Source organism: Drosophila eugracilis, unplaced genomic scaffold (assembly GCF_018153835.1).
Source record: "Drosophila eugracilis isolate 14026-0451.02 unplaced genomic scaffold, ASM1815383v1 contig_1197, whole genome shotgun sequence".
Lineage (NCBI taxonomy): Eukaryota > Metazoa > Arthropoda > Insecta > Diptera > Drosophilidae > Drosophila > Drosophila eugracilis.
The window spans coordinates 4,235,322-4,261,966 of record NW_024571981.1 but is presented as its reverse complement, the minus strand read 5'-3'; the positions used below and the strand labels follow the sequence as shown (position 1 = coordinate 4,261,966).

At 41.0% G+C, this 26,645-nt stretch overlaps 1 protein-coding gene across 1 annotated transcript; it reads right to left on the bottom strand.

Moving 5' to 3' along the window:
• Positions 1 to 1,013: 1,013 nt before the first annotated feature.
• LOC108118328 (serine-rich adhesin for platelets) lies at positions 1,014 to 24,884 on the bottom strand. Its single transcript, XM_017230948.2, is given in 15 exon segments — positions 1,014 to 3,859; positions 3,973 to 4,794; positions 4,796 to 5,075; positions 8,337 to 8,479; positions 8,547 to 8,672; positions 8,888 to 9,098; positions 10,753 to 10,934; positions 10,989 to 11,225; positions 11,288 to 11,413; positions 11,415 to 11,496; positions 15,270 to 15,437; positions 15,770 to 15,889; positions 16,310 to 16,779; positions 23,208 to 23,284; positions 24,877 to 24,884. Coding segments are annotated over 14 exon segments (4,233 nt in total). The 5' UTR covers positions 23,214 to 23,284; positions 24,877 to 24,884; the 3' UTR covers positions 1,014 to 2,599.
• Positions 24,885 to 26,645: the final 1,761 nt, after the last annotated feature.

Sequence of the window (26,645 nt, the reverse complement as noted above, 5' to 3'; positions counted from 1 at the left end):
CTTAATTGGTGAATAATAAGGTTTTCAAGCTCTCAATGGAACCATTTTAATGGTTAAACTTAATCGGACTTCTTATGTTAAAAATTAGTATTCATTTGTGTAAGTTTTTTAAATATTTTGCCTTAACATTTTCGCTGCATAACATTTTCCTTTTTTTTTTTATAATAACCATGGCCTGCACTGCTTGCTTAATGCAGAACTGCTTTGAATAAGCGCCATTTATATGTACGGTTGATTTGGGAACTAGAGGGTGCTTTCACACATTCATAGCTATTAAGACATACATGTAGCTTGTGTAAGATGTAGATAACATGTAGACTTTGTAATAGGGCCTCTTGTAAATACTACTAAAATACTAAATTGATTTTAATACCAAATTGCCTTATTCGACACGATACGATAGGGGGCGCTGACAAGGAAAACTTTCCAATAAATTTTAGGTAAAAGCGAGAAACTATATAAGGGAAACTCACCCTTGAATGCTTAAAATATCAGCTTATGTTGAATAATAAAGACTAAGTTACCTTATTTAATATTAGTTGTCGTAGATAATATTTAAAAGTAAGTATAACCACCCTTTCTTCCATGAATCTTAGCGGAGTTTTCACCAATTTAACTTAAAAAGAATTAAGGTTTTACTTCATATTAAATTAGATTGCATAATTCTTGTCATATTGAATATCCTGATTATTTACTTTTTGATGTAAGACTTTTCGACTTTAGCAGTGAAAATAAAGACAAAGAACTCTTTTTCTATCTCCACAGAATTGGACTTTCTTTAGATTGTCCTTAACAAGTCTAATAATTTTAATATTCCCATTTTTTTACTGACAAATTGCAGTTTCCTTTTAAATAAAACACATTATAAAAGTACGTACGTTGTTTTCTCGTTTATTTGTTAGTTCTCCATGTTTGTTAGGGGGGTTACTTGGGGGGGTACATACGTGTATACACAAACAAGTCCAAGCAAAATGAAATCTCCACCCCTATAGGGGGGATGGAGATGGAGAGGGGGTACATGTATATCCTAGAGGGTCCCGTAAACAATGTTCTACGCATTCATCAGCTACGAATAAGGGCGAAACTAAGGTGGCGACTCTGTGGCAGATCATCTGAGATGCTCGACTATATATCGGGTGGGGTGGGGTTCTGGATCGAGGCTCGATTATGGATCATCTTAGTTAGGTGCGTGCGTCTATATTACCTTCTATATATATGATCTTCAGTGAGTATAATTATCTGGTGTTCGATTGTGTGTGTGTTGTGGCTTTTAGTGATATTTTCATTTTGCGATATTTTAGTAAAATTTGATTGCATTTCTGTATTGTTTTTATCGTTTTTATCGATAATGTTTAACACTTATGGGTTAACGTTTACGTTTGAAGTGCCGGCTAATGTGGTCTATCTGAACAAAAGGTTAACGGATCAAAGAAATCGTAACTCGTTCGTTATATCTCGTAAACTTTCGCCTTGGATTCACCATTCAATGGCTTAAATTTCTTTGGCTTTGTTTTAAGTTCTGCTTCTTCTTCTTGATTTTAGTTCTTATTATTTATAATTTATATATTTAAAACACGCCCCCGAACACACGTTTGGGGGCTTAAAACGATTTTAGGCTACAGTAAAACATTTTCAATGCGCGAAGCTGCGAAGCTTTCAAGTCTTAACTAGTTAATTAACTACCAAGTAAAGTGTATAATTCGGTATAATTTGGGGAAAACGGTTTTCCCTTTTTCTTTGTTTTTTTTTTTTAAAAAAAAAACCAACTAAGCAGGGCGAATTTCCCTTTGGTTTCTCCGTGTTGTCGTGGCTTAGCAGTCTAGAGATTAGCTTCGGTGAAGAAATATTCTAATTAATTTCGAATTGCTGTAAAAGCAACCGGCTAAAGTTCAATATAAAGAGAAAAATATTATTGTTACCAGAAGAAAGCTTTGAGTGTGGATTTAGCAAAGGCGGGAGCAGCCCAGTTATATATATATATATTCCTTCGAGTGAGTGGGTGTTTGTGTGAGTTTTGTGTCGAACCAAGATTAGAATTGCCTTACCTTAACCAACACTGGCAGTGGGGGAGGTGTCGGAAAAGTGTTTTCGGAAAGAGTTTAATTTACGAAGTTTGAACTTTAATTCATGATCTTTAATAGGGTAACCAAGGAAGGAAGGATCGTGGTAACTTGGTTTTATGAAAAAGTAAAGCCAAAAAGGAAAGTCTGCCATAGGAACGGCCTTGAAAGGGAAGAGAAGAGAGAATACCCTTTTCTGGAAATAGCCAAAAAGGGGTTATTTTGAATATTTAAACTTTGGAATAACCACAATTTGGAGTATTAAAACTTTCAATGGAGTAAATTTTTATCCTTAAGAAAGTAAAGTTTCCTTCCCAAAACCCTTTCATGACACCTCCCCCACCTGGCCATCTCATACCTAGCCTAGTAGTTCTATAACTTTATGGTTCCCCGTTCGATTTCTGTTATTTTTGGTTTCTTTATCACATGCTTTGCATTTCGGCTGCTCAAAACGTGTCTGTGTGTGAGTGTGCGTGTATATAGTATGATCAGGATCAGGATCAGGATCAGGATCAGGATCATGATCAGGATCAACCCCTTTAGAGCTTGTCGAGGTCGGGCTCTTCCGGATCGGTTGGACTGATCGGGGACATCTCCACACTGTCCAAGAGCGGAGTCTTCTCCTCGCTGCAAGTACTGCCCGGGGCATCGTCCATGTCCATTACAAAGATCCTGGAGAGATCGGCCCCGCTGAGGGTCAATCTGGAAGGGGATTCATCCACCGAGCTAGTGGTGCTGCTGCTACTATCACTGCTGGTGGTGCTGCTGCCTTTGGTGGTAGTAGAGCTACTTGTCTGGGCGGTGCTAGCCTGGTTGGGATGGAGGCTGGGGATGGCGATGGGGGCGATGCTCTGGTCGAGGGACTTGGAGGGCGTGCGATAGCTGGCAGTTGCCGAGTTGGCCACTAAATTCGATTGGCTGGACTGAGCGGACAGCGAGGTGGTCTTAATATTGGTCGTCTTCAGGTGGCCGCCAATGGAGCAGCTGCTGCTCCATCTGCCACCCTGGTGATAGTGGTGCTTCTGGTGGTGTTCCTTCTGATTGTACTGGATGCCGCATTGCCGTAACCCCTGACCCTGCGATGATACCGTCGGATTATTGTCATCGTTGAAGCTCATCTCATCCTCGCTGTGTGTGTTGTTAATGGCCGTTTGTTTGAGTCGCACCAGATGCCGCTCGGAGTACGATTTCCGGGCATCCATGACTCTTAGATAGTCCGAGGACTCGCCCAAGTCCTCGCTCTTGGAGCTGCAATATCTGGCTGAATTTCTGGAGCCACTCCCATTGCCACAGAAACTGGTGGTCACACTTAGCATCTGCTGGCTGCCACTGAGCGATCTCCTGCTGGCCTGGGAGCTGCTTCTGCTCTCATACTGATTATCCCGCAGGGAACAGGGCGATATCCTGGGCGACGGATTGTTCTCCATCAGGGAGTCGTTGCTTTTGGCGATTCGATTCTTCCTGTAGAACTTACTGTCCCGCCAGAGGGTCTGTCTTCCGGTTCGCTGCATCTCAATGCAATTGCCCGGCTGACTGGGGGGCGTTTGGCTGGTGGGCGTAGCTGTGGGCGAGTCATGCCCTTGACCCTTGCTGATGCGAAAGGAGGCGTGCGTGAGCTTTTTGTACTTCTCACTCTGCATATTGACGCGATTGTCCGAATGGGTGCGATCCGCCATCGGCAGGAAGGCGTTGTCGATGCGACGCTCCTCTTCCAAGGAGCGAAAGGCCAGCCGGTTGACGTGCTTCAGGTGCTGCTTGTCGGAGGTCCGCTTGGGGGACATGTCCTCGAAGGAGCTCACCTGGAAGGGAGACTAATTAAGCTTTCATTCAAGACTATCTTCAGGGAGTAACTAAATTAATATTTTAATATTAATTACTAACTAATTTTTAAAGTTTTTTAAGATTTACTCACCCGGTACTTCTGAGAGAACACCTCTATCATCCCCGATCGCTTCGAGGGCGATGTGGTGTAGATGGAGTTCTGATCGTTGACCAGGATCTTGGGCGGATCGAACTGCTGCTGCTGCTGCTGGGGATGTCCCTGGCCATGACTCTGGCCCTGACCCTGACCCTGACCCGCATTGCTGGTGGAGGCCAAAGAAGAGCTGCTCGAATTACTGGTTGCGGTGACCAAAATCTTCGGCGAAAGCGAAACGGGAAACTGCTGGGGACGTATGTTTCCAAAGGATCCGCAATTAGAGCCAGATGAAGTGGAGCCCGTTCCCGACATGGCATCGTCGATGTGCAGGAAGTTGTTGGGCGAACTCTCGCGGCAGGGCGAGGATATGGCTGAATCCTGGGACACCATACTCCTAGGTATGGTGGCCAGTTCCAGGCAGGTCTCATTGCCACCTGTGGTGGTGGCTATAATGACATCCTCCACGCCCTCGTCAATGGGCGATGAAATGGACTGGAAGCTGCTCAACCGAATGCTAGACGAACCAATGGAAAGGTCGTTATCGGTTAGAGAGCCAAAGGCCGAGTCCTGGGAGGGATTACTGCGCCCGTACTTGAGGCACTTGAGGGAGTACTCCAGCCTCCGACTCTTCGAGTTCTTGTAGTTGCACATGTCGGCCGTGAGTTGGTGGTTGAAGGAGGCCCCAGCAGCCGAGGAAGTGCAGGCGGGGGCCTGCAGCCTTTGCGTACCCGACGAGCCACTGGCCTCTTCTTCCGGCTCAAAATCCTCCTCTTCCTGCTCCTCATAGACCTCTGCCACCGCACCCTCGGCTAGCAGGAACATCCAGGTTGCTCTGACTGCTGGTGCTGCATCGAATGGTCGGCGGTTGGGGATCCTGACCCTGCTCCTGTCTATTATCATCCGAATAGAGGGCTGCCGGGTCACAATAGTGGATGGGCGATTCCGAAGCGTACGAGTGGACATACGAGTGGGCGGAGTGCCATTGCTGCAGGCGAAGCAAGTGCTGCCGATGGCAGCTTCCACCCACAACAATCTCCTCCAGCAGACCCTCCTCCGAATCGCTTGATATGTCAAATGAGTCCATTGTTCGGCTGATACTGTGGGTCAGGTGGGTAACCCAAGGGGGGCAAATACGCAAAATAGGGAAGAACGAGAAAGGGAAAAAGGGCAGAGAATAACAATCAGAAATTTCAGAATTTTTCGTTCCGATCCGGCAACGCCACCGGCACCTGATTCGATTTTCTTTTGTGTGTGTGTGTGTGTGGTAGGGGGAGGGGGATATGCAGAAAAGCCATGGCATGTCATTGTATGCGATGAATGCATTGATGGGTTTGTGGCTATGTCTGCGACAGTGTGTGTATGTGTTTGTGCTGCACTATAAGCATCAATACGTGCGTGTTTTCAATCAAGCTCAAGTTGGCTGCTCTGCTTTCTGGTTTCTTTCTCCAGAAACTCAATTAGTGACCCAAAAAAGTGGCTAGTACGGGGAGGGGGTGGTAAGGATCTTGGAAAAGTTTCTAGACAGGGTTATCTTAAAGTGTTTTAAACTTAATTAGGAAGGAAATTTAGGATGTTCTTCTACTCATGTTGCATAGTTTTAGTTTCTAGTGGGTTTATTAGGAATATTTAGCTATATGAGTTGACTAGAAAAAAGAGTAAAAGAGTTGTTAACAACAAGCTTTAAGTTTAGAGACCTTTTCATTTCGTTACTCTAAAGTTGCAGCATTTAACTTTTATCGATTGTCTAACCCAATCAAATGGTTTTCAATCACAAACATAGATATTATCTAGAGCATGCAGTAAACAACATAAACAAAAACATTGAGCACTTTACAAGCTGAAATGGGATTTTGTTGGAAAAAAGAAAGAGACTCACAGCAGGGAAAACAACATTGAAATTTGCTAAATGCCAATCGGCAGATACATACGACTATAATCTAAAAGCAAATGTAAACAAAAGGCGTTGCATAATGCGGTTTGCCGATGTTAAATAAATAAATATTTATATTTCCAATGTACTGCTGCTGGCCCGCCTTCAGGTCGATGCAGTGGTTTGATTAAGTGGGTGCGGAGTGGCTTGCTAGCTTGCTGGGTGGTGCAGCTTCTCGTGATGATGGTGGTTGGAGCATACAAAAATCTTGCCACTTACCACACTTTGGGCTACAACAAACACAGTTAATTTGTAGCATATTTTCCGTCTGGTATAAAAAAACTTGAATTTTCGTACAAAAAGTGGTTGGGTTTTGCTTTTTTTTCGATTTGTATATTAATTTTATTTAATTTTATTAACTATTTCAGGTATTCGGTAAATTGGTTTTTACTTTACACGATATTCGTTTGTAAAATTGAATTGTGAGAGATTTTTTGTGAGTTTTTTAAAGTTGGTTTTGGGGTTTCAGGTTCGGATTTCTTTGGTTTGTTTTTTTTGGTTCGGTTCGATTTGGTTTAGGTTTCGATTTCGATTACAGTTTCGATTTCGATTACGGTTTCGATTTCGGTTTCGGTTTAGTACATACGAAAGACTTCATAGGGCGCAGGCAGAACACTGATGTTGTTGTTGTTGTTGGAGGAGTAGTAGTAGTAGTTGTTGTTGTTGTTGGATTTTAGTTAGTCGAACGGGTTATGTAAATAAACAAATGCAGAAATGCAAGAGTTTGTAAATCAAAAACAAAACACACACATAGGTAATGTAAACAAAAATGAACGTTGAGAGACATTCAAGAGCGGATCGGTATGTGTGTAGAAGATGATGGGTTTGGTGTAGCGGCAACTGTAACGGGAACTGCAACGGTAACGGTAACGGTAACGGATTTCTGGGCGCTTTCGCAACACTAAGATAGATAGAAAGATACACACACACACGCATACACACACAACAAGGTTGAGTAGTATTAGTAGTAGTAGTAGTAGTAGTAGTAGTAGTAGTAGGCGGTAGGAGAGAAAGAGAGAGTAAAACATTGCATACGGAAAAAATACTTTAGTTGAAAAAATCCTCCACTACATATGTATTTTGTTAATTGTTAAAAAAAAAACTAAAACATGCGTTTGAGTATTTAATTTATTTAATTATAAAAAATTATTAGTATTTTTTTTTAAGGCAGCAGAGTAAATTTACACGGGGTCAGAGATGCTTAAATATACATGAGGCAAAAAATGAGCACTTTTTTCCTGCATTTTCCTTTGTTTTTCATTCTTTTTTTGTTTTTGGGACTTTTTCTTTTGCTAGTTCGCTGGCTGTTTTCCCTCGTTTTTATCACTCAATTATATTCCCGTCTTGTATGCATAATTTTAAATTCAGCCTAAGGTTTTCCAGAGAGGGGGGATGGGTCAGATTGCGCAGAGTCCAGGACATTATCATAATTACCTTTAGACACGCACAGGCACACGCACATCGCCAAGCCTACGGCCACATTTCCCGCTTTGCCTTGGCTCTGAGCTTTAGTTTGTTTTTTTCTTTCTTTTGTTTAACATCTCCTCGGATGTGTGTGTGTGCTTTTCTCTTTATTAGCCCGAAATGCGAGTGCACACCAACTGGATTAGCAGGACCGGGCGGAGCTATAATTGGCGCCCAACATGGGGCTCAACTATGAGACATTCTACTAGGTTTTGTCTATTTGTTGCTATTCAGGATGTCTCTGCTAGGGATGTTGAAAGAATAGGACTAAAGATCTATCTTCAGATTTAAATAAATTATAAAAAATGGGTTTCCTCTAACCAATTACAGCAAGAGGTGGCCAAAATATAACTCATCTACAGTTTCAGAGGCCTTGTTTTCAGTGTGTCTATGAATTTGACAATTTTAAAGGACAAAAAACTATTCTGTATGTTATTATTTATTATAAAATTGGTTGTTAAAACATAAGCGTAGTCCTTTTGGACTAAGCTCAAGAGATATACCAAAACATAAAGTTAAAAGAAAACACTAAAAGAGAGACTAAAAAGCTAACATTACTAAAATTTTACATCTAAAAGCTTTATTAAGTAAGAAAATTAGTAAATTAATACAATGTCGTATGTTCATAGAAACCAAATAAACGCAAACTTAAATTTGTTCATCACTAAGAAGTATTACTTTCTGCTTACGTAACAATCTAAAGCATCAACTCTCTTTTGATACTCTGGAAAAAACCCTAAAACCCAAATCCTACACCGAATAGTCAGTATCTCGATGTGCATACAAGACTTGTTTTTCCTCTCACACCGAAAAACATGAAGATGAGCCGTGTATGAGTCAAAGTGTGTGTGTGTGTGTATGGTGAGGGATATATGCGAGATATGCCAGTGACTGACAGAGTAAAATTTGCACATTTTGCTTTTGCTAGGTGAAAGAAGAGCTATGTCGTTGGGCAAACACTCACCCAGTGCGTCGATCGTGCGGCGTTGAGGGGGGCGTGCAGGGCGAGTTGGCCTCACTCAGGGAATGGCCCAGGGAGGCGCATTGGCGCTTCTTCACCGCTTGCAGCAGATTCAGGGTGGACCTACTGAGGCTTGGCTTAATTGTCTGCAAGGGATGTAGAAGTTGTAGAAGTGACCTTTAAACTTAAGTTAAGTAAACGAAAAGAACTTACACTGAAACAGGGACCGCGCAGCTCACGCAAATCGATGCTGCGAAAGAGATCGCAGAGGACTAGGTCCTCGACGGAGGGGCAGACACCGCTAGGCGGCTCAAAGATTAGACCTAATATTTCCAGAATCTGTAAAGAAGATGACAAAGTCTAAGTATAATTCTTCCTTTGTCTTCTATTTTAGATTCTTGCCAATTTAAACTATACATTACTCTTTTTTCTTGTCTGAAAAAAATAAAAACAAAATAGTAAAATAAAAATCATAATAAAACTAATCAAACTAAGAGTGTAAAATTTACTTTTAAAAGCAATGAAAAGATTTCAAAAAGAACTTTATTACTGACCTGGCCAATTTGTGGGTAGTGCTGCAGCTCCATCTCGAGCACCCTCATGGACGGCTTGGGGGTGGTCAGCTCCTGGCCCGTGCACATCTCGTAGAGCAGGTGGCCAAAGCAGACAATGTCCACGTTCTCGATCTCGGTGACCGAGCGGGACCACATGACGGCGTTAATGCGCGAACTGAGGCCCAGTAGGCCATTTTCCAGGCCCGACAACCTGATGCCCGGAAAAAGGGAATAAATGTCACGGAAAATGCATAATTAAATGAAAAGAGAACTCGCTCGCTTCTCCCATCCCTTTTGTGTTTTCGTTTTTAATTATGCAACAAATTCGATGGCGCGGCTTTGCCATATATTGATGGCCAGCACGTGGAAATGCCAGCCCCACAAAGTGTCTACTTTTATGGATTTATGTGCGAGCGAGAGACGGAACTGGTAGGGCAAATGATTCCTCCCCTTTTCCCCACTTCACCGCAACGATGTGCCTTTATGACAAAGGGCGTATGTCAGACCTGATATGACAATATTATGGCACTAGACCGTGTTGTCTATTGCGGATTGGCTGAAGCTTTCGGTTCGAGGGTCCTGCCTGGGATTCTCAGGGTTCTCATTAGAGCGAAATACTGCTGACTGGTTGGAAAAAGGTAGCCCAAATTGGCTGACAATAGGCCTTCTGAAGATGCTAGTTGCCGTGCTGGTATAGTTTATTGGTTTGCCTTGTCTTTTGTTCTAGGAAATTTGAGTTTCTCAGAAATCTAATCTACAATCTAAGCTTAATTTATCTTTTAAGAGAAATCAGTTTAAAATGCTTCAACGTTGTACTTAACTGAGACCTTTTGGACTTCGGCTCTTAGGCTTTTTGTTAGGCCTTCTTAAACTTTCACAGTCTCAGCACCTATGAAAGAGTCTCACTGCCCATTATAATTCCTTTATAGTTCCAATCAAAGACTTACTTCTTAACTAAATCCCTGCCTAATTGCATTCTGTTTTTACAGCTTTGATTTAACACTGATAGACTTTGGTATTTTGCAGTCTTTTAGTCCTTTATTACCATTGCAGGCTGTTAAAGAGTCCTATCTGAATCCCAACTCGAGCAAGTATTTTCCTTTACACTCCGTCAATCAGCTTTTCAGCTTACTACTTTCTACTTTCCTTTCCCCCTGCTCTCTCCCAACTTTCCCGTGCCCCTATCGATGACTGTACATGTATGTATAAGCAATTTATATGAAAATCAGCTTTTCAATGCACACCCCAGCGACGAAGGTAGCAAAATTGGGTCATGCACTTGGCGCAAACTTGAAAGGCGAACAAAAATCCGCACTTTAATCGACTTTCACCTATGGGAATCTACCTCATGGGGTGTGTGCATCTTCCTCTGCCCTCTGCCTGTACCCCTTCCACTGAACTGCAGCATAAGCAAGTTTTTGTGCTAACCATTTATTTTTAAAATGGCAAAAAGCTGAAAGCTTTATTTTTGTTACACCCATACGATGTTGGCTAGTGGGTGGTTGCTGGGTGTTGGGTGTCCGAGGGAGGTGTTTTACGCGTTGTCGCACAACAGTTACATGGATCACAGAGAGGCGCAGAGGGGTGCCAAAAAAAAAAAAAAAAAAAAAACAGGGACATGCATTTAAAGTGCCCTGAAATGGCCAACGATTCTGGGGAATTGCTTTTAATTTGCCATTTGGGTTGAAATCCTTTTTGGTGAATTTTGCATGAGTGGAATTTCAGGCGAGGCCATTACCCCCTCTTCCCCACTCTTTTCGATATCAAATATTTCAGCTATTATTAAATTAGTTCACAGTTGAGTGGACCTCAAATGGACAGTGGACAGTGGTCAGTGGACTGTGAAGAGAGAAGGATAGACTCACCTGGCTGCCCCGTTCTGCAGGATGACATTGCCGCTGTGCAGGTGACCGTGAAGCGGAAAGCCGCGCTCCTTCAGGAAGAGCAGTGCCTCCAGGATCTGACGCCCCAGGCGCTGCACCTGGCTAACAGGCAAGCCATTAGGTTTACGCGTGTACTTTCTGGCCCACGGTTCGTTCCACTGTGCCTAGATAGAGTGAATTTACAAGCGATAATAACTTAAATCCTTCAATTAACCAACCTTATATATGAGATCCTTGAGACTGCCCCTTGAGTTGAAGGGCGTCACCAGGCAGGCGTAGTTGTAGGAGCTGTTCCGCAAGAAGCCCAGATCCAGAACGGGATATATGTACGGATGATGCAGCGAACCGAGGAGCTCCATGAGTATTTCCCTGGGACATTCGTTGGGCGGGAGATCCTCGAAGGCCACGCAGTCGGGGGGCAGAGGTAGAAGAGTCAGCAGACGATCAGTGCGGACCTAAAAATAAGAGAAATCCATGATAAAACCCTTTTCAATCCTTTCGAAAGAGAAACTCTTACCGAGGCATCTGTGACCAGAAACCAGTTCTTGCCATGCCTCGAACCAATCTCATCCAAGTGGGCGATCACTTCATAACGCCCATTGGCACTCTGAATCCATTCCTGTGTGGCATTCAGAGCCTTCTCCCCTTTGAGCCCGTTCCCGGGGACTACGTTCCACGATCCCATTGCCACTGTCCAAGGCGGAGTACTGATACTTGATGTTGGGCCTGAAACAGGTCATTTCGAATATTAACTCTTAGGCTTAGCAATTTACATAGTTAGAAAGTTTATTAGAGAGCATACTTGGTTGAAGATTTGCTAACTAAGGATACTTGTTTGTTGAGTAAAACTAAAACTATAACTAGTTATGATATGGCTATCTGGCAAAATGTCTTGACACTCAGCACATCACACTCAGATTTCAGGGCAGGTGTTATTTACAACGTCAAATGGGAAAGGCATTTAACATAAATTTTCCCACAATTTGCATACCAACAAGAGCCAACACGTATTTGATATTCGTCCTTCCATTTCAATTATGTGGTTTTATGTTGAATAATTTATTTATTTACAGAGATTTATTTACTCGCTCATCTGATGTGGCAGGTATGCGGGCAGTTATGGACAATCGGCAGTTGGCATTCTAATGGCTAGCAACTGAGGGGATTTCCTTGTTGGAAGTGAAATATAATCAGTGTTTTAATCAGATTTACGATGAAGACTTTTTACTTTTCACACGTAATTTAGTTTGTTTTGTGTTTTAATTTATTCAAAGAAGAGTTTTCCTTACCCCAACTATGTTAGAAACTAACTTTTAAGATAGAAAAATATATAAAAAGGGGAAAAGTTCGAATTCAAGAGGCCCAAATTTGGAAGATTCAAATAATAGCAAAGCAAATTATGACAGCAGTCTCATCCAACCACAAAACAGTCTCCTCCCCTCAAAAAAAAAAGAACCATCCACAGGTCACAGGACAATCGCTGCCAAAATGTTGGTCAAAAAAAAAAAAGAGAGGGACACAAAATAATTTGGACAGCACAATATTTTTTTTTTCCCGTTGGCAAGTTGTGAAAGGTGCCGCAGGACGAAGGAATTTGCAACTCAATGAGGACGGAAAACAAAAGGAAGGGCCAGAGGAAGAGGAAGTAACTGCCTGCACAATGGCGCAGCGGAAACGGAAGCAAGAGTTTATCATTTCATTTCGGTGTTTATTTTTTTTGGTTTTTTTTAAGATTTTTTTTGTTTATTTGTTGCAGGTGAAGAGTTGTACAAAGAGTAGAAGAAGAAGTGCAGTAAAAGAACTGAAAACGGTGTCAAACGAAATGAAAGGAAGTAGAAAGTAGAAGGAAAAGCCAAACAAACTGCACTTACTTGGTAGGCTCAAACGAGAACGAAATAGATGTTAAGAAGAGACGAAATAACAAAAGGCCAGAAAAAAGTAACACAAAAAGTTCGTAGAAGAGGCAGAGGTCGGGGCTCATAAACAAACACTTTCGGGCCACTCAATCAAAACAGAGCGAAGGTTAAGCACAGCCTCGGGTTAAGTTTAGCATGTGTTTGAAAATTTAATAAGGCACAAAACGAAAAGCAGTGGAAAGTGTAGAGAGGGATAGAGAGTAAAGAGGGGACAGCGGGGCGGACAAAAAAGAGAGTGAAAGTGTGTTCGTGTGTGGCATAAAATGTTGGCCAAGAGGCTTCTTTCTGCTTCCTCCCAGCCCATTTCACTTTCATTGCGTCACAAGAGCTTGCAGGAAAGGAATGAAAACATAGAGACTCGAAGAAAAAAGAGTCTAAAAATTTCAATTTAATTTTAATATATTTTTTATAGATCAAAATTTTTCTGCCTTTTCTATAAAATTTCTTTATTTTTAGGTTAATTTTTGATTAGTTTACCAATTCATGTGTATATTTTCCCCCTGTGTAGTCAGCTGTGTGTGTACTAGCTAGACCATAACAACCAAAAGCTGGTTAAACTCTTTGCCCATTGCCTGTCTCTTGCGCTTTTGGCCAACGGTGCGTATGTGAAATATTTCTCATTTCCCTGCTGCTCAAAAGACCTTGACTCCGATTGCAGCTGTAACGGGTTTTAGCATCCAACTGTGCCTGTTTGTTGGAGTATGTTGCCAGCCCCTGCTTGCTTGCTTGTTTGTTTGTTTGTTTGTTTGTTGACTTAAGCTAATTCTTTGTTGCAAAGCGAAGGGAGAGGTGACTTGCCTTCGTTTATCCGCTTGGTGATATTGCAGCTTAAATATTTGCCAAACACTCGACACACTTGTTGTTTGTCAACTCTGGAAAGTGGGCGGAAAACGGAAGGATAAATGCTACCAAAAAGTCGAGTGGAAAGCTGAAGATTGTAGATTTGAAGTGGGAAATGAATTGGATTTTTTTCGGTAGACATTCAGGGATTGGAACTAGGCAGAGCCAGAAAGAATTCCGAGTGAAAGAGTTCAGTAATTTATAATAATAATATAAACCAATAATATTTCCAAAAGCCAATATTAATTTATAGTTTCCCCAAATTTCGTTTTTCCACTAAAAATACACACCTTTGATGATAATTTCATATTCTTAAAGCCAATTATTTTCAACAGAAAATACGTTTTTTAGTTACTCATAATAATAAATATTTCCCCTAAGCACTCAAAAGAAGGGACAAACCAATAACCGTAAAAAAAAATGTTAATTAAAATGTAAAGCCCTTCTGAGAAGCAGGTGAAATGCTGCCCTTTCTCTGTCAAATAAATAACATCAGCGAACCGAATATTTTCAGTTTTCAAGGTTCAAACCTTTCTGTCAGTTACATAGATACATAAGCCTAGAGTCAGAAGATGGCAACTCGATTGGCGGGGAACTGAAGTTCGGATGCCGCTTGTAATTAACGTGCTCGTGTGTGAAATTTTTTATTGCATACTTTGCGGCACTCGCACAGGCATATTCACCTGCTCGTTAGGGGCTAACTCACACATAGATACACACACACCGCCATCGAAAGACACTTACACACACGAACAGATGCTCACGCTCGCTTGCACATTCATCATACGGCTCAGCACGTAGAACAGGGGAGGGAAAAGGGGGAAAGGCGATGTAGTCCTCACAGATACTCACACATACACTCACAAACACACACATACAAACACAGACGAATCAATTTTTCCACCTTTTCGAGCGAACTTTTGCCGAGTTGATAATTTAATTTGCAATTTTTGTATGGTGTGCTTGGGCATCTAATTTGAGGAATTTTCACCTTGGCAAACTTTCACCTGCCTTTTGGAACAAAAGGAGAAGTCATAGGGGCGGAGAGGGAGAAAGAGAGAGAGGGTTGGGTGATGGAGAAATGGGAAATGCATTCTATCATCACGCTTAATACTTTGACTTTGGCACTGCCTTTGGCTTTTCATTTGAAATGAGAAAACTTTCCCACTAAAGTTGGGCAAAAAAATTTTTGGCAAGCAGAAGAGAGTCTGTTTAATGTTAAGGGAAATTAGTTGGTATTTTCCTTGTTTTTTTGTTTTTGATTTTTCAAAAATCATTGCCCACAAAAGCTTTCAAGTTAATTATTTTTTTGCGGCTGCCTTTCAGCCGCCCTCTTGAAAACATTAGACACTTCAGATTGGTTTCTTCCCCGGCATTACTTGTGTTTTTATCTCTAAGTTGAAACTTGTGCATGTGTGGTACATCAAAATAAATGCGAATAAAATGTATTGTTTGGTGGATTTGGCTTGCTTTTGTTTTTTCTACGTGTGGCAAACATTAAAAGCATTTCAGGTTTTATTTCTATTCAGTTCTTGGCATGCAAAGTGCTGAACCAAAAAAAAAAGATCAAGTAAAACGAAAGGAAAACGGCAAGCAAAAGATAAAACTTGGCAACGAAATCTCTGTACACTAGTGAGGCTAATGCTGATGGTGATGGTTAATTTCAAGTAAGTAAGTACAAGCTAAATACGAAATAGATTAGTTTAGTATAGAGAGAGAGTAGAGTAGAGTAGTAAATGCAACCTTGTTGTTAGTACTGAATCTATGGTATCTCTACTTCCGGTTTCCGCTGGCATCGACTTGCTAAAGAAGAGCCTAGCTAGATTGTCTAACCTCGCGCTAACCAGCGGCGATTTTTCCGAGTGCTCGGACATATCTGAGTTATCTTGCTCCGAGCTCGCCGACCGATTGCTGCAAATAGAAGGGTACACAATGGTGGTTGCGGTGGGTGTTTGGTTTACGTTTGGGTTGGTTTTTTTTTTTTTTTTGGCAAAAGAAAGAATGTACAAAAAAAAAACAGCGATAAGTGTGTGTGTTCTTTTCTTATCTCTCGAATCTGTCAAAAGAAGCTTTAAAACTAAAAGAGAGGTGGTCCAGTAACTAAAAATCATAACTCGTGGAACCTGTGCACTGTGCATTGTTTGTTTTGCTTGAGTGTGTGAGTGGAGCTCACACACACACACACACACACATTGCAAAAGTCCTACTAGATATATACTTATCGGTCCGAATGGGGTACTCACCTACTATATATCTGGCGGCGGTTGGCAGCTGTCAGGGCCGAGACATCGAACTCGATCGCCGAGTTGGAGCGTTTCAGGCCGTTCGCCTTGTGCAGCTTCTTCATAATGTTCCTCACTTTCCTAGCGCGTTTGATATCGGTTATCAGTTATCAGTTATCAGTTATCGATTATTGTTTACGGTTAAGGATTGCATTTGATATTGAGAGACACAGACATTGGCAATAGTTGGCAATTTAAAGGTGAAAAATTTTCATATTTACAAAATTTGTATCTTTAAAACTTAAACTTATTAATATATTTCTAGAACTTTAGTTAGTCAATTTAAAACTTAAGAAAATTTTCATAAAATTTAAATCTACTTTTTAAAAAATGTTAAAATTTTCAAAGGTTAATATACGAAAAGTTATCTTTAAAAAAATTAAAATAAAAATGTTTTCTCAACTTTCGTGTAATGTAAATACCAATCCCTTTTTTTCGCTTTCAAAAATCTGAATTTTGCAGTTCAAATCAACTCATTTCTTGGAACTCAGGAGCACTCACTTTTCGGGCACTGGTGGTCGGACAAAGGGATCATGTCCTGTGACGGCACTGTTCCGATTGTCTATCCGCTGCTGCTGGGCGGCCTTGTTGAACTTGAACATGGTGAAGGACTTCTTGGCGCTGGCCACCTCACACACACGAACGATGATCTTGCGGCTGCTCTTGAAGACCGTATTCAGGGTCTTGTAGACCAAAATCGAAACGGACTTGGGGGCCTGGGGAGTGTGGTGGTGGGAGTTATGGCTAGCCTGCTGTTGGGTTAGTGGCGTGGGCAGAGATTGTTGTTGCTTCAGTTGATGCACTGGAGCATGCGGCGCGGTCGACGCCGATGATTGTGATCGGGTGATGACTTTGCCTTCGCTCTGGAGATTATTCCGATGGCACTGATCCCGCTGATTCCGGTGGCAGCTGATGATGAGCTCCGGCTCCGGATGCGGCGCTGCCGGGTCGTTGACCTCGCTGCAAGTGTCCTGTGGTGTTTGCAAGTGTTTTGTTTTTGTTTTTTTGGAAGGAGTTTCGAACAAAAGTTGAGTGGCGACGGCGAAATGGAAAGAAATATGCGGTAGATCGATTTAAAAATTGTTTAATCCCGAAACGAGAACTTAGCACAGCGAAACGAAATGAAAAACGATAAAGGACAGAAGCGCTTCGTGGAAATAAAGTTGGGAAAATCATAAGCCATTAAAGCTAACAAGTCTAGCACCCCGGCAGTTGCACTTGCTCAACGATCGTTCAAAAGAGTGTAAAGTAACTTGGGTTTAATTATTGCTGGAAAAGACAATCACAAAAGCATTTTGATAACGAACTTTGCCAAGTCCTTTTGTTTCATTTTCAATGTGGTTTTGCTTTTTTCTTCTTTTTGGTGTGTGAAACGGAAGGAAAAGGATAATCAAATGAAGGATTAAGCATGCTTTAGGCCAATTCATCAATTCAACTAAACTAATTTACAGCCAATTTGTATAAAAGCGTTATCTAAATTTTAAGAAATTTGCATAAAGGAATTGCGTGAAATTCAAACTGAAAAATAATTTGAACAAATTTCAGCGTGTCTTGAGTGTTGATTTTTTAGCAGCCAATTGGAAAGTTTGGAAAATCAAAATTCGTTTGCTTGTGTAAAAGTTGTGGGTGGTTTTTTCTTTTGGTTTTATGATTTTTTAGCTTTGCTCTTTGGTGATTCAATTTGCTCTCAATTTGCTGGCTAATTTGCTTCGCTCGATAACTTGACTTGCTGATGCAACGAAAGCAAATTTACCTACCGACAGCGATCTCTTAGGCAAACTTCGCTACAGTCCAAAAATGCAAGACACCTAAATCCAGGGTTCGATGTTTACAGAAATGTTTAGTTTTTTAATTCGATTTGTACTCTTAGCAGGGTTAGATGGTGGAAAATCAGTGGCGGGGGGAGTGAGGCGTTTTGATGAATTGCAATGAGGGGGGAAATCAACTTGACCCCGTTCGCTTTCAATTTGCTGGCTTATATCTACGTAATTTCATTGATTTTTTGGGTTAATTGGAGGCTTGTTTTGATTTTTTGGTTGGTGCTTATTCTAGATTTAATTGGTTTTTGTTGGATTTGCACAGTAAAAATGTGGAAACTTGAAATTTTGATTTCAGTTTCTCATTTCGATTGGAAAATAAATCAAAACAAGGTTGTCAAAAAAGTCTTGCGGTCTTCGCTAGTTCGCGTAGTTCTTGTTTTATTCGTCGCATCAGGTCATACTATACCTTTTTGGAAAGCTCATTTCACGCGCTAACACGTGTTTGATTGATTGTCTTTTCTTTCAAGTCGTTCAAGTGAGAAACTTATAGCGTCTTATTCAATCAACAAACTTAATAAAGTAATTAAAAATACGGCATATTTTACAGTACTACTACGATAAAGGCAAAAAGCATCCTAAACTTTATGATGTTCATAATAACTCTTATTTCTCCCTCTCGTGAGCCACAAAAAGGAGTAGCCATTAAATCTGTTTCACTTTTTTAATTCAAAACGAATAAAGTGGTCAATTAGCGAGCAATAAAATGATTGCAAAAGTCAATTAGTGTCCAGCATTTTTGAAATTTCCAACAGACTCGTTGGCTGCAGCCCAGAAAGTGTGACAAAGCTGGCTTTTTCAATTATAGCGACAGAGCAGTGCGTTTTCAAGGGTCTGCTTTGTTTTTAGCCATGGCAGCAATTAAAATATCTGACGCAGACAGTATGGATCCGATTTCAATTTCAGATACACCGCTCTGCACGCTCTTCACTGGGCCAGTGTTTTGTTAATTAAAAAGTATACGCCCCTTTGGCATGGCAAAACTTTAGAAGTTATTTCAACGAAAGCGAATGCGTTGCAGTTCAACGAATGCCCTTCACACGATGAAAAGTAAACCGCAGCAACCACTTCTATGCCGGCAACAGCGGCCAAAACAATGGGAAGGACTTTAATAGACGCTTAAATAAATCATACGCCCCGTGTGTCGCGCCTTTCTACCCTCAAGTGCCGCTTTCCTATTTGTATGAGCTGCGTGACATTGAGCTTTGTTTGAGTGTGTGTGTGAGTGTGTTTGTAACTAACAGCACATATGTACAAGTCTTAGATTTTTGCACGTGTTTCCCGCTTACTTTGGCCCAACCCCCGCGCCGGCCTATTTCTCTAATTGTCTAATTCTAATTTTAAATTGTGTTTTTAAGTTGCTGCTGTTAGCGTTGTTGTTGTTCTCCTTGTTCTCTGCATGCATTGTGGCCCGATTTGTATCGTATTTGTTCTTGCAACAACCCCTCCGCAGGGCCATTTATCTAATCAGGGACAGCTCACAGCTCACACAAATGCTCAAAGTTCGTTTCTGCCTTTTACTTTCAAGACATTTTATTGATTTTCCTTTTGGGAGAGCTGTAAGTGGTTCGTTTTATTCTCTTTTTTGGCTTTCAGGTGTACACTAGAGGAGCCACCACCCAACCACTGCCACCTCGTTCAACCTGTCTGGGTGTCAAATTCATATTCATATTCATCTACAATCACGATATGTGTGAGTTGGGCTCTGGGCTTATCCTTCACTTTGATTATTGCATTACCCTGTCCGTCACTGGCTTGTTCATTGCAAATTAAATTGTCAACTTCGTTAAATGGCAGTAGGAAACGCGATGTTGTCTACCGACTGGAAACAGATATCATTAATCAATACGGGTCTTAGTTCAATGTTCCAGACATTAATTCGCGGCACTTTAAGTGAATCGCCTTTGGAAGAAGCCTCATCGTTGGTTATTACTCACGCCGAGAGCTAAAAATAACTGACAAATGTTTCCATGCCCTTAGGCAATTACTAATTATTTTTCGTTGGGTATTATGTGGACTTCAAAACAAAATGATTAAGACGTTGGGCGAGACTTTTGGGTAAGGAAAAAGTTTTATAAAGAATTTGTAATTCTTTTTTTGGAAATTGTAAGATATATGCTTGAAAAAGTTAAAAATGCGAGGGAGATGTCTACTTTCTTAGGAAGTGACTTACATTGAAAGACGTTTTGGCAAACTTTTAAGTTCCATGCAGTTTTAAAAAATATTTGTAATTAGAGGTAGCCCTAGGAATATCCCAGAAGAATCACAAAGAAGTCATACCTCAAGTTTATGTCTAATAAATGCCTTTAAATTTTTTCCGTTCCACTTTCATTTTCCTCTCCCAGCTTGATTAATCTCCCTACAAAGCCCCTAAATTTTCTATACAGAACAAGCGCTTTATTCGTGTCATTTACAAGCCACCCAAAACTCATTTAATCTGCCACCAAAAAGAACTCTGAGAGACCGAAATAGAATTGCACATTAAAAATGATGATGATGATGGAGATGGAGATGGAGATGGAGTTGAAAATGAAGACTGGCGTGGCACCTGTTTTCGACGATTTGTTGCCTTTTTCCAGCACTAGTAGAGCACTTGCCACGACCTCTTCGGCTTCATTATGGTTGCACTCATTGTTGATTGGGTCAGACGAGTTTTAATAAATTTTTAAATAGTTTCGAGGATGTCACAGAGTTGACTGGCTGCCGCGTGCCATGTAATGTTAATGGATTAGAATTTTCGGTTAGCACCAAAATTAACTTTGCAAAGTTCCAACAAGTTTCCCAAACTACATAGTTCACTCGCTGACGCGACGAAATTTTCTTTCTTTTCTTGGATGAAAACTTGGTTGAATATTTAAGCCATGAAAACGCGGCCAACACGGTGCTCGGGTCGTCCGTTAATGAAGGTGCGATTCGAATATCGTTTCGCTTGTGGCGAAAACTATGAATTTTCTTCATTCCAGTCGAACTGAGGTGTGTTTTATGTGTGTGTGTGTGTGTGTATGTGTATATACACACACATTGGTGTAAGTACTAACAACGATGATTGTGGGTGAGTGGCTTAGAGTGTTTGCGTGTCCATATCGCTTCATGTTTGTGGTTGTATTTGCGGCTGACTCGTCGGTCGTTCTCTCTGACTCTCTCTCTCTCTCTCTCTCTCTCTCTCTGTCTGTCTGTCTGTCTCGCTTCCGACTGTGCGTTCTCCCCTTCTAACTGGATTATAAAAATTGATTTTTAATTTTTATGACAATTTCCAACTGACTCATGGCTAGAACCGTCGTCCGCTTTGGCATTCGCAGAGAATGTTCCTCGTCTATTTGCTCATCCTTGGCCAATGTAAAAGCCAACAGGCAACCCAAAGAACCCACTCCATTGAATACCATTTGAACTTGGCATGCCAGTTTGTTTTTGCCTGACAATGGGCTAACAATGTATGGATAATGTACCGTGGGGCCAGCGATAAGGATGGAATTACTGGCCCAAGAAGGGCAAGGTCAGGCTAGGTAGGCTTTGGGTAAGTTTTTTTTTTTTTTTGGTAGGAAGTTCTAATGGTTAATTGTTATTATAATGCCGTTATAATGGGCTTTGGCTATGAGCTATAGCAAAACTTAAGCTTTCTTTATGTTAATGGGAAGTTTCGAGGAGGATTTCTTCTTCTTTTGATTGTAGTTTAGTTCAATCTAAGATTAAGGAGTATCTTTAAAGGGTTTCTTATTGTTTTTTAAGTTTATTTTTTAAGTTAAGTCAATTAAACAGTTATTACCAGAAGTCCAAAAACTCTCCTTTAATTAAGAATCTTCTTCTTAAAAATGCTTTTATTTTGAAAATTGAAACCCCTTTTCCCTTTCCAACAAAGTTCCTTCTTCACCCAATTATGAGCTGTTTTCCAGTTAAAGTAAATTTCCCGAATTTGCTGAGAGACTAGCCTTTGTTTCTGTAAAACTAATCAGACTTATATTTTTCACTTTCAAAGTTGCATTCAAATTTGAATTTAAATAGCCGCAAAATATTTCCGCAGGCCGTAAACCTTTTATGGCCCCTTCTTTGCTGGTCACTCCCCACTGTGCCATGTCGGCTATTAAAACTGTGTGTGGTGTGTGCTTGTGGCAAATAGTCGTGATGTTGCCCACTTCGTGACACATTAATCATGACCCGCTCAACGACTGTTTACCTTCGCTCTGACCAGCAACAGCAACCCACACCCACACTCACACCCACACCCACCCACTCTCCAACTTTCCATTACTCCCAGGACATTCGGTTGTATGCAAATATTACAGTTTGTTTGTTTGCGGGTTTGCCTTTGATCGCTCCATATGGAAATTGGAAAACTTTTTACGCGCCGGCCTCGCGTGAAGCCAAAGTGAAAATGTAGGAGAAGCAAAATGGAAATGAAAATGGAAATGGAAACCTTTCGGCGCGGTCAGTTGTCCTTATAGTGCGTGGTTCTTGCGTGTCCTCTAATAGAAATTTATAGCCTACAGTATGACCCAACTACATGTCAAAGTTTGATAAGGTTTTAGTGGGAGCTTAGTGGGGGTGCTAAAGAAATATCAAGACTTAGAACCACCGACTAATATTCAAAGGATATAAATTTTATCTACTTCTAAGAAGAATCCCCAAACTTATCCTCAAAGTTCTTCTCTTCCCAAAGCTTAAAATTTAGCTCACTTCTCGTTACTTCAATATTTCTCCTAAAACCTTAAAGGGTTAAACTTAATCCTCAAAGGCCAAACCATAAACCATTGTCTGTATCTATAAAAGTCGAAAACTTTTGAATTTATTATGGTATTGATCTGTTTGATAAATAGAAGTTCCACTGTATATTTATGGCATATATTTTTCACTGTCTGTCCGGACGATGTGGCGCCAACAATCGTAATGGATCCTAGAACTGGAGTGGGTTGACGTGGCCCACTGGTCACCGCCCTCTAAAATGCCGAAAGTCAACTGCGTCATTGTTGGGTGGGGAGTAGAACCAGCCCCATCCCAGTTTCCCAGCCATTTTTCCGAGGGGCGGATAAAGATAAAGGGCACCAGGCCTGGGGGCCAGGCCCATTTCCAGTGACCTTGCATCATTAACTTAATTGCTCAAACAGTCGTCGGACCGTCCAATTGCCGGGCTGAATTATTCAGTTGTTCTGCTCGGCCAACTGGCAATTTTGCGTCTTTTCCTAATGTCACCACAAGCTCATAGAGGACGGGCTGTCTCTCTCTCTCGGGCCTGCTGCACTGGAAAAGCCAGCAACCGTCAGCCAGCACAGGGAATGGTAAAAATCCCCACGTGCATTCGCTGTGGTCGTTGGCCCGTTCACGTTGTCTCCCTGCCTTTCCGAGGGGCGTCACGTGTAGCGGGGCTTAGGCCCCTCCTCAATTTAACATTTTTTTTTTTCACAAAAAAAAAAAGACAGCCAGACGCAAACCATTTTTGAGGGACTAATTGGATTGAAGAGTTTTCCTGCTGCGCTTTTGTCAGCGCAGATTGCAGCAGTCATATATTTTCATATTCATATTTATATATTTTTGAGAATTCACAGGGGGAAGGAGATCGGTACAGGCTAGTCTAGGTTGGGTATACATACCTGCATCGTCTTATCCAGTATGAAATGACAACTATTCCGCCCAATATCAAACCACCTAAGGCACACCAAAAAAGGGTCTGAAAGAAAGAAAGGAATTGTACTTAAGTTAGTAATTGTTATGATAAAAAGGAAGAGTAAGTCATAAAAATCATTTAAAAATACACAAAAAACTTAACTAACAAGTTTTTAGTAACCATTCACAGTTCACCCCACAATACATCTTTTGATAACCCAAAATAATATATTGATAAAGATATTTCAAGACCTGTTGTATCATTTAATTTAAGATGTAAAATGATCCACCTAATCCTGCAGTCATTTATTATTATTATTCCAAGGAAGTCCGAAAAATGCTGCCAGCCCTTTATCCGGTTTTCACCCCCCCCTTTAGTCAGTACTTAAACCTTTTCCGTTGCTTAATTAAACGTCTATAAAAATGCAAAAATTCAATGGAATTCCATTGCCTAAGCCCAAAATTAATAAATTATTTCTTATCAGCTGACCTTTTATTAAACGTTTCTCATCGTTGAGAAAAAAGGTCTTTGCCCTGCCCTTTAAAACTTTTCCAATTTGGCTTTTCCTTAAGTCAAGTTCAGTGAACAACTTGACATCTTTGGCAAAGGTTCATTAGATTTAAACACCCACTTTTCAATCCTTTTACCACCAGACAAGGCCACGCCCACTCGGACTTTCTAATCAAATTGTGTATTTCAGTTTTCACGCTTTGTCAGAAGAAGGGGGTGGGAGGAGGAGGAGGCGCCCTGGCGAGGCTACAAATCATTTGCGAGAATAATCTTTTTAATTTTATGGACAGACGGACAAGTCAGACCCAGATTCGGCAGCAGATTTGGATAGTCGGAGGCGGATCATCAATTTTGCAGCCAGAAATGTCAATTGCAGTTGGCATTTTAGGTCAGAGACGAGGCCAAAGAATGTCAATCCAGACACGACTCGATAGAAATCAGATTGTGTGTGTGTGTGTGCGGGAATCTGTCGATTCATTGGGGCATGGGGTCACGAATGATTTATTGACAAAATGTCTGGATAGATCATGAAATATGCATCACCAAGAAGCGGGTGGAAAGATTTCCTTAGATTATTAGCTCAATTAAATGAATTGCCTTTCAGATTCGGGCTTAACTTTTTGCTGGATGCATCTTTATACTTTCCAATCGAGGGATTAAATGTCTCAATTAAGTACTTCTTTGTTACAGGAAAAGATAATCGCAATCACGTATTAGTTGCTCGATTTAACCAGCTCAGCTGTAACCCTTTCAATGGTTCAAATGAAAAATTGAAAGGCAAGGCTCACATTTTCCGGCAATTCGACAGTTCCCAAAACAATTTGGGAGCAATAAAATTCTATTGCCAGGACACACACTCGAAGCGGAGGCCATTGTCTCCGGCTCTTGGGCTCATCCTGCCACCGCTGGAACTTCCTGCCAGCCTGGCTGCCTGCCAATTCAGAGGCAATGCCACATCAGCCTTACCACCATCATCTCATTTAGGATTTGTGGCCACTTTCCTTTCTTTTTTGGCAACTACTTTGACTTTTTGGCCTGCCATTTTTATGCCTCGATAATTGCAGCCGCAAGGAGTTGTCAGCTTGCAAAAATTATAATAAAATACTCGAAAGTTCAAGGTCCACTCCTTACACTCCTATACTTACAATCCAGTAGTGCGTTTCAGTTTGTCTGCTTGGATTCAATTGCATTGCACGTTCCTTTCATCTAAGAGCAAGTCACAGTTGGTTTGCTGCAATGGAAAGCGAAGAGTTTCGGTTAGTCTTGAGCTCGGGGAAACAAAGTAAGCTGAGCAGGGCGAAAATATTGTTTGCATACTCAAAGTTTTCCTCGTTGGAGTTAGTTTGGAAAGGAGATTGGTTTAGGGAAAATGTCAGGCAAAATATCAGTTACCTTGTACAGTCACGAAATATAAGTTTGGCTTGTACTCAGATAAGTAAGATTTGCATTATTGCATAAAGTTTGGGGAATATTCAATAGAAGGGGAAGTCTTTAAATTATTCCTAAAGTAAATTCAATATTTCTAAGAGAAAGGCAAACACCGGCAAAGCGGACTACTGGTGTTTGATTTCTCAATCTTTCCTCCCTTGCAGAGGCTAGTTATCCAATATCCTCTTCCTGTAATTACACATTTATTGATTTGAGTTTGGCCCGAAAATAATTGCTAGAACAGCAAACACGGCCGCCCATTGAGTGTGCTCAGCTGAGCCAACAGCGAAGGCGATTAGCTCTGCTCAACGAATTTTAAGAGCACTTTGTCCAGATTGGAGTGTTGGTGAGAGAAGGAGGAGGAGGAGGAGAAGGTTCAAGGCGGTTGTCCAGCCAAAGTTGCGTTTGATTTAGAAGGACTTGTTCAATGGAGCATTCTCAATATTTTAGTGGCTGCCGCCTACGCAATTATCATCTTCAACGTTGCGAGTGTTAGGAGAAGCGAAAATATCTTGGTCTTAAATGCCATGGCTTACTTTTGACATTTCCGCAAAAAAGGGAAATGGAGGTGGGAAAATGGCAAACTGTTGATTTCTTCTCTTTTCCCATCGGAATTGTCAGTCCTCTTCTCTGGCTCGGCACGAGTCTGAACTTTGAACTTTTCGGGTAAAACAAATGTTGGCCCAAAGTACACTTTTATGGACATATGGCGATTGTTTGACATTAATTTATGTAGAAAAAAGTGAAGGCAAATGTTGAAAAATGCGGCTAACAAAAAACTTCTTACTATAATTTAGCAGAGAAACTTGAAAGTTTAATATTTAGGCAAAGGGGAAAAGTTTTTACTTCATTTTCTGTTTTTTTTTTATAATGAATTTTAAAGTGTTAAAGCTTTTTACTTAATCTTGCCAACAACTCTTAAAGAAAGTCTGACAATTAGTAAATATTTTCTGATTTTTAAGCGACTTGGAAAGTCTTAAATTGGAATCCTAACAAAAAACGTCCAGAAGTCACCTTGTAATAGCTGCCTTTAAAACCCAAGAAAAACTCTCCTTCCGATTCAATATTGAACTTGGCATAATCTATATCCCAAGTCCAGGAACGCCCCTTCGATATCTTTCGATATCTGATATCCCTCCCCTTCCATTTGTCCTGATTTACCGATTCTCTATATATATTTCTTGTACAAAAAAATATGCAAATTTCTCCAACTGACTCTTCAAGTGTAATCAATGCTCTTTTTCGCCCCAGCAGGGCTCTGTTGGCCTGGAATTTGCATAGCGCCACTTGCGTGCATTGCATAAATGGATTTTCCACTCTCCGAAAACCAAAAACGGCGAAATTATGCAGAAATAGGAAAAGAAATGTGCTGTAGAAGAAGGAAAAGCGATGATTTCAAGTGCAAATGCGTACAAATGTTCGGCTCTAAAATGGCGATTCCTGTTCGAAATTGATAAGAAGAGAAGCTTCTGTTACTTGAAGGGTT